This window comes from Trachurus trachurus (genome assembly GCF_905171665.1).
Source record: "Trachurus trachurus genome assembly, chromosome: 22".
Taxonomy (NCBI): Eukaryota; Metazoa; Chordata; class Actinopteri; order Carangiformes; family Carangidae; genus Trachurus; species Trachurus trachurus.
This window is the reverse complement of record NC_139907.1, coordinates 25,158,987-25,169,803: the sequence shown is the minus strand read 5'-3', so window position 1 is coordinate 25,169,803 and position 10,817 is coordinate 25,158,987. Positions and strand designations below refer to the sequence as shown.

General features: G+C 43.5%; 2 protein-coding genes across 3 annotated transcripts in view; both read left to right on the top strand.

Annotated features, from left to right (window-relative positions):
* The first annotated feature begins 284 nt into the window (after positions 1 to 284).
* The window catches only part of adss1 (adenylosuccinate synthase 1), a 108,605-nt gene continuing 98,072 nt past the window's right edge, over positions 285 to 10,817 (top strand). Inside the window, exons 1-13 of one of the 2 annotated variants that reach the window (XR_014596360.1) lie at positions 285 to 567; positions 1,485 to 1,587; positions 1,678 to 1,740; positions 1,835 to 1,885; positions 2,015 to 2,081; positions 2,195 to 2,302; positions 2,387 to 2,468; positions 2,554 to 2,680; positions 2,779 to 2,933; positions 3,523 to 3,647; positions 3,806 to 3,903; positions 4,010 to 4,159; positions 4,354 to 4,462. Coding sequence is in view for 1 of the 2 variants with exons in the window: in XM_083998122.1 (XP_083854248.1) it covers positions 379 to 567; positions 1,485 to 1,587; positions 1,678 to 1,740; positions 1,835 to 1,885; positions 2,015 to 2,081; positions 2,195 to 2,302; positions 2,387 to 2,468; positions 2,554 to 2,680; positions 2,779 to 2,933; positions 3,523 to 3,647; positions 3,806 to 3,903; positions 4,010 to 4,159; positions 4,354 to 4,406 (1,371 nt within the window). In the remaining variant the exon portion in view is untranslated. Of the gene's footprint in view, positions 568 to 1,484; positions 1,588 to 1,677; positions 1,741 to 1,834; positions 1,886 to 2,014; positions 2,082 to 2,194; positions 2,303 to 2,386; positions 2,469 to 2,553; positions 2,681 to 2,778; positions 2,934 to 3,522; positions 3,648 to 3,805; positions 3,904 to 4,009; positions 4,160 to 4,353; positions 4,527 to 10,817 lie in introns of those variants that run through there. The other variant, XM_083998122.1, reaches the window with a different exon arrangement.
* On the top strand, positions 5,088 to 9,302 carry siva1 (SIVA1, apoptosis-inducing factor). Its single transcript, XM_083997545.1, has 4 exons — positions 5,088 to 5,275; positions 5,671 to 5,859; positions 7,319 to 7,472; positions 9,068 to 9,302. Exons 1-4 carry the CDS (start codon positions 5,155 to 5,157, stop codon positions 9,114 to 9,116), a joined length of 513 nt encoding a protein of 170 aa, XP_083853671.1. The 5' UTR covers positions 5,088 to 5,154; the 3' UTR covers positions 9,117 to 9,302.

The window sequence follows — 10,817 nt, the reverse complement described above, 5'->3', positions numbered from 1 at the left end:
AAGAGAGCATACAGTGGATTGCAACTTTTAATGTTAAAGTCAATTTTAATAAAAGTGAATTTACTGTTCAGTTGTTCTTATCAGCTTTATTATGCAGGTTACACACTGTAAAACCTCCAGCACGCTTTTATTAGCAGGATCTCCACTCTAAATCCCGGTTACTGCCGTGTGAAGTGTATTTTGTCGGCGCTTTAGCAGGCCGAACACACACAGACAGAGACACACACACCCAAGCGCGCACTCCAGCCTGTGTGTGTGCCCGCGTCTGGCTCTGACATCATAGGCTATGAAGTTACAGATATGGCAATGCCACTCTTGGAGACGGTTTAGTCTTCTTGAGGCGGACAGACTAGAGCCAGCACCTCCTCCACCTCCACCATGTCGCTAACCTGGTCGGCGAAAGACCACAAAAACACGAACCAAGCCGCGGGGGGCGGACAGAAGCGATCGCGCAGCGACGTGGGCAACAAGGCGACGGTGGTGCTCGGTGCGCAGTGGGGAGATGAGGGCAAAGGAAAAGTCGTGGATTTGTTGGCGACTGAGGCTGACGTTGTCTGCAGATGTCAGGTAGGTAAATGTTGTTGGGATTCGTTGATTTCAGCTGAGCGGTCCCCAGGGGCGTGTCCTTGTGTTTGTCTATTGTGGCTGAATGAACGCCACTTTAACATTATGAATGTATATCTATGCGCTCGGTGTGGAGGGTGTCAGTGGTAGTGGTGGTGTGGTGGAGAGCAACAGGTGCCCAGACTGAGAACACTCCTACTTCTGCTGGAAACAGACCTGCATGTGCAGCCCATCTGTGACTATTAGGCTACCAACACATACTGAGCATTGATTTAAATGGTGGATAAGTGAAGTGTCATCCAACATGTAATTAAAATTTATGTTTTATTAGTGTAGTATTTAAAGAACAACACACAATTCTTGCACAGGCTTGTGAAACTCGTGGAAAGTTGTCCTGCCTGATCAGAATATAAACTGACTCAGAGTTCACAATAAAAACAACCTCAGACCGGTCAGCGTCTGTCCATTCGCGAAGGGAAACATAACACTGTGGTCAGAAATCAGAGGTCACTCCGGCACTGGGACGGACACGATGTGAAACCTGCCAACAGTTGCTGTGTTGTACTTAACTCTGCACTGACAGGACTGGCACCCTGTGTTCCGGAGGCTTGAGAGCCCCACCCACCGGGTTGGAGCGAGGTCACATTCTCAGGGTGGCTTGATACGTGAGAAGGCCAGGTCTTAGGTCTATCCACTAGGGCCAGCCAAGCCTGTTAAAATAGGTGCTGGAAAAGCTGGGTGAATCGGGAAGAGGGTGGCTTATCACTGTCTCACGAAAATAAGACAAGACGTGTGCATGAGGCTGAATCGCCACCCACGCCCCAGGCGGTCCTGGGTAAAAAAAAACATGTTGGATCTGATGATACCACAACACTGACAGAGCCACATACTCATGGTGTGTACCCCACTTTGATTTACAGGGAGGCAACAACGCAGGACACACAGTGGTAGTGGATGGAAAGGAGTATGACTTCCACCTTCTCCCAAGTGGAATCATCAACTCCAAAAGCATATCACTCATCGGTAAAGGCCTCCATCTTTAGTCTTTATTGACAGAACATCATAGAAGTTTTACTCAAAGTGAATGAATCAACTCTTCTTCTGCTCCGGTAGGCAATGGAGTGGTCATACATCTACCTGGCCTGTTCGAGGAAGGAGATAAAAATGACAAAAAAGGTATTTTATAGAAGAAATACACCACACAGAGTATGTGATGCACTAATGAAAGCTTGGATTGGTGTGTCCTCACATGTGTGTTTTCTCTGACCAGGTCTGAAAGGCTGGGACAAGAGGCTCATCGTCTCAGACAGAGCTCACATCGGTTTGTACGGTTTATGCATTTGTTTATAGGGATTGGCTTCAGTTGTGTGCAGCCCCTGCAAATTCATGTACTTTTACTTAAGTGTGCGAAAGGTTGTGTTATATTGATCTGTTTGCTGTCTCTCTGCAGTGTTTGATTTCCACCAGGTTGTCGATGGCTTGCAGGAAACTGAGAGACAAGCACAAGAAGGAAAGAAGTAAGGCTAGAGAAGGTGACAGGGTTCACATACAATGATCGACATCACCAACCAGCTTCTTTTTTTTTTGCCAAAAGATAGGAAATAATAATCCTCCTGTTTCATATTGACAGCATTGGAACAACCAAGAAGGGCATTGGACCTGCTTACTCGAGCAAAGCATCTCGCACTGGCCTGCGTGTCTGTGACCTCCTGGGCGACTTTAAGGACTTCTCCACCAGGTAGCCTACAGATGACAGGAAATTGTAAAATGAAGTGGTAAAATAAGGTGATGTGATATGATTCATGACTTGCTTTCCTTCCAGATTCAAGAACCTTGTTCACCAGTACCAGTCCATGTATCCAGCCTTGACAGTTGACGTCGAGGACCAACTGAAAAAACTCAAGGTTACTCATCATAGAAATGAACAGCAATGGTTTATCATCATTCATCCTCCAATGGTGAGACTAATCACATGTGTGTTTTTGTCAGGAATATGCTGAGAGATTGCGGCCAATGGTGAGAGACGGGGTCTATTACATGTACGAAGCCCTTCATGGACCTCCAAAGAAAATTCTGGTTGAAGGGGCCAACGCTGCTCTGCTTGACATTGACTTTGGTAAGGGTCAACGGGTTCTTTCTGAAACATGCATGTGCTTTAATGGACCTAGGGAGGAGTCTGTGCGATAGTAACATAGAATTATTTTTTCTCTTCAGGCACTTATCCTTTTGTGACCTCATCAAACTGCACTGTGGGCGGGGCATGCACAGGTCTCGGCATCCCTCCTCTGAATATCGGAGACGTGTTTGGCGTAGCGAAGGCTTACACCACCAGGGTGGGAATCGGAGCGTTCCCCACAGAACAACTCAATGTAAGTGCTCAGTGTTACTTGAGTAAATCACGAGGAGCATTTACATGTGTGAGCCACATGTCGTCACACGTCTTCTCTGCTTCACTGCTGCTTTTATTGTATAGAGGAGGGGGACATGTGGTTCGTTATGTAACTCGCAGACACTGAGCTGGACACGTACAGTTTGTGATAATGGGCCTGACACCCAGACAGCACGGCCGGGGGAGGGCGTGTGTGTTCTGATGGCCGAGTGCAGCTGTCAGATTTAGTGAGAGACGGGCTCAAACACACTTTACCTCTTATGCAGGTCACATGTTCACAGGGATAAATTTAGGGCCAGAGCCCGGGTTCGGGATATATTTACTGTGTGTGCAGGGGTTATGTTACTTGTCACGGGAACTGTCCATAGAGACATCGATCAAAATGTCAAAACTCTATCTCCCAGATCATGTGATGTTTTATTGTACTCAAATGTATATATAATTATTATATAATAAGTATATTTTAGGATTCTTATAGGGTTTATTAAATGTCTGACATCATTTTTATTTATTTTTATTTTTATTTATTATAATTTAACAGGTAAGGATGGTTTTTTCTGTCTTTTTAGGCAGTAGGAGAGCTGCTGCAGACGAGGGGTCATGAGGTCGGCGTAACCACGGGAAGGAAGCGACGTTGCGGCTGGTTGGATCTTGTCATCGTCAGATATGCTCATATGATTAATGGCTTCACAGCGTGAGTGCAAAATCATAAGGTGTTTTGTGGTTGTTATGGGGGTTTTTTTTGTTAACACTGGGGCACATTTACATCACAAGCTTTGTTTTCCTGCACCACCAGTGAATGAGACAGCACATATTAAGCAGTTGACCATTGACACAGAACTTTCCTTGCAGCATTGCTTTGACAAAACTTGACATTCTGGATGTGCTGGATGAAATTAAAGTTGGAGTTGCCTATAAACTCAACGGAAAAAGAATTCCCCATTTCCCAGGTAATTAACAGAGGAAGCATGTAGAGAAAGACTCACAGATCCATATGCCTCATTTGATTAGAGTGGAAGTGGCTGTGATTTAATGATTGATTTCTTATAATTATAGCCAACATGGATGTTTTGCAAAAAGTGGAAGTTGAGTATGAGACTTTCCCTGGATGGAAGACGGACACGTCTGCAGCCAGGAAGTGGAACGACCTACCAACAAAGGCACAGAACTACATCCGCTTCATTGAGAACCACATTGGAGTTCCCAGTGAGTTTCACACAAAACACCAACAAATGCAAAACAGCTGTTGTCAGAACTTGGCCCTGAAGGCCTCCAAACTAAATAAACAGTAGGCTAGTTATGAAATTGCACAATATCCACTAGCAGTGCTGTCTCACTGATCAGAAATGGCCTTTGTTATGATTTTTCTAATCTTTCTCTCTTTCTTTCTCTCTCTTTAGTCAAGTGGGTCGGTGTTGGAAAGTCCAGAGAGTGCATGATCCAGATGTTCTAAAGAGAAACCTTTACCTCCCCCTGATGGACACAAAGACAATAATGTGGCAGGAGTGGTATTATTTTCATCACCTAAAATTCTTTCCTCCTCATCAGTTAATAAACAAAACATCTAACAGTGTTGGCTATGTTTGTTTTGTTGTTGCAGCCTATTGTTGTTTTATTGATACAATTAGCCTATTAGATTTAATTTTACCACCAATGTCAATTTGTTACTGTGTCACCAATAAACCAGCACATGTGTTTTCAAATAAAAGTCAATAAATCCACAGCAGGCACTCTGCAGATCATTAATCAGTGTTTTGATTTCTGGAGTTCATCTGTAGCCTAACTAAAGCATGATCAGTTGAAGCAATTAGTCCATGAATCAGACACCATGTAATTCATTCATTTAAAAAAAAATATATATATATATAGCCTATATATACACTAATTTATTCGAAATCAATATCATGCGAAAACGTATTATGTAACTATTCGACTTAACAGTGAAACTAAAAATCAAAAATACGACATTAACCACAGCCCGTGAAGGCAGCATACAGAGTAGGGGGAATATCTTTGATTTAATGGCGAGCCAAACGTCACGTGACAGAGGAGCGGTTATGCGATTGGTTTTAACATTCCACGTGACAATAAAGCTCGTCTGTGATTGGCTGCCTGTTCCCTCTCTTCGGATTTTCCCGCAACAAACAACTGTGTGGTGTGGAAGCCCGCTGGTCGACCGCTGAGTTTTTCTAGCTGCTAAAATGCCAAAAAGAGCGTATCCGTTTCCCGAAACTTTCTCCTCTCAGTACAAAATCCACGTCGGGCAACAGGAACTGAATAATTACAGCGTGTTTGGGAACAAATACAGGCAGGAAATCTACGGTAAGTGCGTGTTAGCGCTGCGCTGACAAGTTAGCTAACTTACGTCGGTGCTGACAAAATGTTTGTTGGCGCTGCGCAGCTACAAAGTTATGACTGAAATACGTCCTCAAAGTTGAAGCATTGGTCAATTTCAATGCTATTGGACTCTGCCTGTATTGTTAATGTCAGTATGTTGGTGTATATAAATTGACAACGTTAAGTACGTCAACTGTTGAACGAGATATTCACGGTCCGTTTGCCCTTACTGCCTAATGGCCTCTGGACTAATACAATAGCACAATCAGTGTGGCTTTAATGTGGCGTAAACAACAGGCTCCTGTGCGGCCAGCTGCAGCTCACTTAGTCACATGTCATTTCACTCACTAGTGGCTCTGTTTTCCCCCACCCCGCCCTAGAAAAGACAAAGAACTTGCTCTTCACCGGAGCCAAGGCTGTGGTGGGAAAAATATGGACCGGAGAGGATAAGTGCACGGAGCCGCCGACACCTGGACAAGCTGAGACGCCTGCGTGCAGCCAGGCGCTGCTGAGGGGACAGACGCTGATTGGACACGATGGGAGACTGACAAAGGCGAATGCTGGTCCAGGTGAGGCTGAAGTGAGAGGCAGGTGAAAGGATGGACACACAAAATAACAACACATGATGAATCAGTTCTGATGTGTCCAACATCACCACATGATGTGTTTTATAATCCACTAGTCACACTGCATGAGACTGCTTCAGCAAACTAAGACTGTCACCCATCCATCCATCTTTATCCTATAATTATGCGTCTCTTCCTGTGAGCTCTGGTGGTGCAGGAATTTTCTCTGAAACACACAGACACACACAGACCGGTGGGCGTCGGCCACAGTCTCTTAGCTCGTTTCCTGTGTGTGGTTCTGGTTCGGCTCAGCAGTTTGGGATGTGAGTCGACCTAGATACCTCACACGTTTTTCGTGGTATCACCTCTCCTAAGGTTCCATGTGAACTGAGGTGATGGCAAAAGCTGGCATGCAAACACTGTAGACCACTGATTGATCAGAGAGAATCATCACTGTTGTGTCATCATTTTGTTAAAGGGCTCATGTGTAACTTTTTTTTTTAAACAGCAAAACATCTGCACTACACTACACACAGGATGTGCTGTGTCTCCAAAACATGACTTTGATCAGTTGAGGAAGTGCACACGTTTCCTCTTGTAGACACCCTTCATTGGCCATGTGTGTGCGCGTTGTTTTGAACATTTGACACTCAACGATAGCTTTGTGTGTTGTCAGTTAAGTAACAACATTGACTACAATCTGCAGGTGTAAGTCGCTGAAGCAGAAAAACATCTGGTTGTAACACAAGAGGAGAGTCTGCCAGTAAACACAGTCAATATGTGGAAACAGTGACGTCTACTGATGGAAGTGGAGTAGTGAAGTGACTGGGCCTGACGTCTACGTGTTATGAACTGCAGTGTAATGTCCTCATATAGCATACTATATAGCCTGTGAAAGTAGTTTATGACCCAAGTCCAGTAAATGTTGTACTTACCCACAAAGCACTGGGAGGGTGGGACAAATAAAACATTTCTGTAGTTGGAGTATTTAATGAAACCTGAGATTAGAGTTGCTAACAATAACTATTTCTTTGATCAAGTCCATGTCATATATTTACTAGTCATTGGGTAAATGCTTATTCTTTTTTCTTTTTTTTTGGTCTGTTGGTAGAACACATGGCCAGATGTAGACTCATGGTTGCAGTGATGTTTCCTGTTGTCTGCACTGGGCATGGAGGACGTCCTTCCTGAAGTAATCTGTAGGAAACACAAACATGTGGCTGCAGATCACATATGGGTTTTTACTTTCAAAACTGACGGAAGCAAATTTCCCGCTGATATTAGAGCCGTTTATCAACGACAGGGCAAAGTCCAGAACATGGTGAACGACTGTGCTCCAAGGCCGAAAGCAAACCCGCTTAGTACAGTTCATCACTTTCACCAGCAGGCGTCAGTGTTGTCACAGGTTTGGTTACTTTTCCAGCTGATCCAGTGTGTTGTCTGGACGTGTCTCTGTGTCTAGGTGCACCGGTGGCTCCCACAGGCTGCTGCGTGTGTCAAAAGAGCCAGGGGTCCAGGACACAATGCTCCCAGTGTGACCGTCCAGCATGTCCCTCCTGCACCCGCCAGTGCTCAAGCTGCTCCAGCCACTGCTGCTCCGTGTGCACCATCATAGAGTGAGTTACCTTCTTACTGCCTGACCATCTCTTCATTTCCCAAAGTGCTTCAACATAGATGAAGCTTAAAGGGATAGTTCAACAATTTGTCACATTAATTGTCAGTACAAGCTATTTTTAGAACGGCGGAGCAGAGTCGCGAGCTGCTCAGAGCTATGCTACAGAGGCTAATGGAATTTCTTAATTTCCCTCATCAAACTCGTCAAATACACAATCCAACAACTCCAAAACGCTCTGGTGGACAAGTTGCGACCTGCACATTCACCACGCTATGTGATAATAACGGAAAGTTACGAGACGGAGTTGTTTTCGAGGTAAATGCAGACACTGCTTGCCGAAAAACTGCCCCGGACTGGAATACGCATCAGTGGTTTTGCATGAATTTACCTCGAAAACAACTCTGTCTTGTAAGGTTCGGTTATTATCTCATAGCGTGGTGAATGTGCAGGTCACAACTTGTTCACGAGAGCGTTTTGGAGTTGTTTGTTATTTGATGAGGGAAATTAAGAAATTCCATGAGCCTCCGTAGCGTAGCTCTGAGCAGCTCGTGGCTCTGCTCCGCCGTTCTAAAAATAGCTTGCACCGACAAAGGTAAAGAACCTACTGCTGTGACTATAGGGATTATGGCAATGGGCCAATTTGCCAAAATGTTTAACTATCCCTTTAAAAGCAGCATCTATGTCAATATAATAGTCAAAGTAGCTCTAAAATTTAGGTTTAAAAAAAAAAAAAAGCATGTCCCTCAATCTTCACGTCCTCTGTGCATTAATGTGTCAGTCACTCATTTAAATTAATTATCTTGCAGCTATTGCAGGCAGGGAAATATTGGCCTTAAAATCATTGCAGTACATCCTTTGCTTGACTCAGTGCAGTTTTTTTGGTTGTTAGAACAAGCAACAGTTTCATCGTTTCATTAGATTGCTTTGAAACAGAGAGACAGTGCAAGCTGAGGTTAATTAGGTGTCAGATGGAAAAGCACTCTCTTTGGCATTAAAGAAGTGTTCATACAACAAAAGTTGTTCATCTGTTCTGTGAAAGGCATTTCTCTTGTGCAGTGCTGCAGATCAAGTTTATTGTAAATGAGATACTTGAAGTAATCAATAAGACAGGACAAAACCACGAACCCACTAAGCCCTGGTTGGATCATTAATTGTGAGTAAGTTGCAGGGTTTTAAAAGTGAGTTTGCTGGAAGGTTAGACGACAACAACAAAAAGCAATGGAAGCAGAAAGCAACTCAGCTGCTCATTCATTTTTGAACACGAAGAAGCAAACTACCCACGTCCTTCAAGCCTGCAGAGTCATCAACACTTGAAAGGTTTAGGACTGGACTAAGTTGTAAGTACTGTATGGGGGCTCAGTTGGCCATTAAAGCATAGTTTAAATTTATTATTATAGCAAGCTTTGCATTAGTGTAAAAATATATATATATATATTTTCCAAATCAGTTTTTCACTGGTAGCTCTAGTGGCTCCTTCTATCTATCTAAGTACCATTTGAGCAAGAAACACAGACTCATATCAGACTTTAAGGCAGTCCAAAGGTAGTTAAAGACTTTCTGTCGGTTAATCTAATGACTATTTTGTCTGTTCAACAGTTACAGCGGGCGGTATGATGAAGTACTGTGCTGCAGCTGCTCGGCGTGAAGGACGACCAACGGAGGGACCATGAGTTTAAGCTTGAACATACTGTGTATGTAGTTGCCTGACATGATATTACTAAGACTGCATTTTATATCTGTGATTGTCTTTTTATGTGATCTCAACGTGTGCTTGTATATATGTGTGTGCTTCAACAGTATCTGAAATAAACTTGAATGATTTTTGTACTCAGTTAAACGTCGAGATGTGGTCATTTATACATTTGATCAATCAAAGGGACGCTGCTGTAATCATTAACTATCGAAATACAGTTTAAAACTTTAAACCAGTATACCAGTCGGAGGTTACAGAGCCGTCGGTGCATCAGCAGATGGCAGCACACTTCAAGGTCTGCAGCTGAGGTGCTGAGTTCCTGGCTGACTGCGCCACGCTCAGGGTGAGACATGAACCGGGTTGTCTCGGAGGATGAACAAATTTATCTCACTATGCTAAAGAGGTGCTTTTTCAACCTTTTATTATTTCAAGTGTGAAAGTTTTGTCTCGGCTCGGCAATGATAATGAAATTCCAACACGGCTCGTCTGTCCCGACCTTGAGGATGTGCTATCAAATCTATTTATTAAAACAAGACCATCCAGAGGTTGAGCAGCACCACAGGCTTCTGCAGCACACTATTCTGCTACAATTAACCCCCGCTGGACACGACCTTGAGGGTGCAGTCTTCACCTTCCCCCGGCTGCGGCCCGTCGTCGTCGTTGTCGTAGATGACGACTGGGTTCGGGGGTCAGCTATTGTACAGTGTGGGTAATTGTTCTTGGTGGCAGAAGTCCTCAGCGCTGCTATATAGAGATCAATCACATGCTATGGTGTTGGAGATATTAGCTTGGATGAGTGCACTTCCTGGAGCTTATTGCAAATGTGCCTATGAGCTGTTGAGTCACATCCCCTGCTCAGCGGGCCAGTTGTGGCTCCGGTCTTTGGGGAGCTGTGCAGTTGGTGTCCGAGGGCACCACTTGATTTCTGGCTGAGTGAGCAGACAGCTGCTGGCGAGCGAGGCGTCAAGTTGTCTGCACATTTCTTGATAAGGCATTAAGGAACCGAAGAGGTGGACAGAAAACACTCAGAAGGGAAACTTTTAGTTTAAAAGAACAATTTTTCTTTCAATTATTGATTCATTTATTAAATCCACTATCATTGTTCATAATTATAAACCTGCTGGATGCATTCAGAGCAACTTAATTGTTAAAAAAAAAAAAAAAAAAAAAGTTGAGCTGAGTGAGAGTCATGCTGAAACAGTTGATCAACAGGACATAAATCTGCAACAGATTTATTGGGGAAAATCTGTGTTCACTTTAATGCCAAATATTTTCTATTTCCTGCCTCTCATATATCAGAATTTATGAGTTTTTCTATTTATGATCATTATAAACTGAATATTTCTGCTGGGTGAAACAAATACACATCTTCAGAGATGTCACTCCAGGTTCTCAGAGCTGCTGACTGGCACTTTTATCATTTGTGCAATCTTTTTTGAACTCATATGATTTTAAAGATAATCAACAGATAAACCGGCAATGAAAATTAGATGGATTATTAAAACAAGCACTCCCCGAGATACAGAAGTACCATCAGTGGGTCTTTATTACCCTTAATCTTTGTTTCTTTTAAATATGTCAAATCAACAAGTCCAGTCCCACAACACTTGACTACAACCTGACATACATGTGTACAGTTTGATATTTTCTTTT

Coding starts and splice junctions, on each gene's coding strand:
- siva1 (XM_083997545.1), top strand. CDS start 5,155: ATGCCAAAAAGAGCGTATCCGTTTCCCGAAACTTTCTCCTCTCAGTAC. Junction 5,860..7,318: donor AAAGGCGAATGCTGGTCCAG/GTGAGGCTGAAG, acceptor CTCTGTGTCTAG/GTGCACCGGTGGCTCCCACA. Junction 7,473..9,067: donor TCCGTGTGCACCATCATAGA/GTGAGTTACCTT, acceptor TCTGTTCAACAG/TTACAGCGGGCGGTATGATG.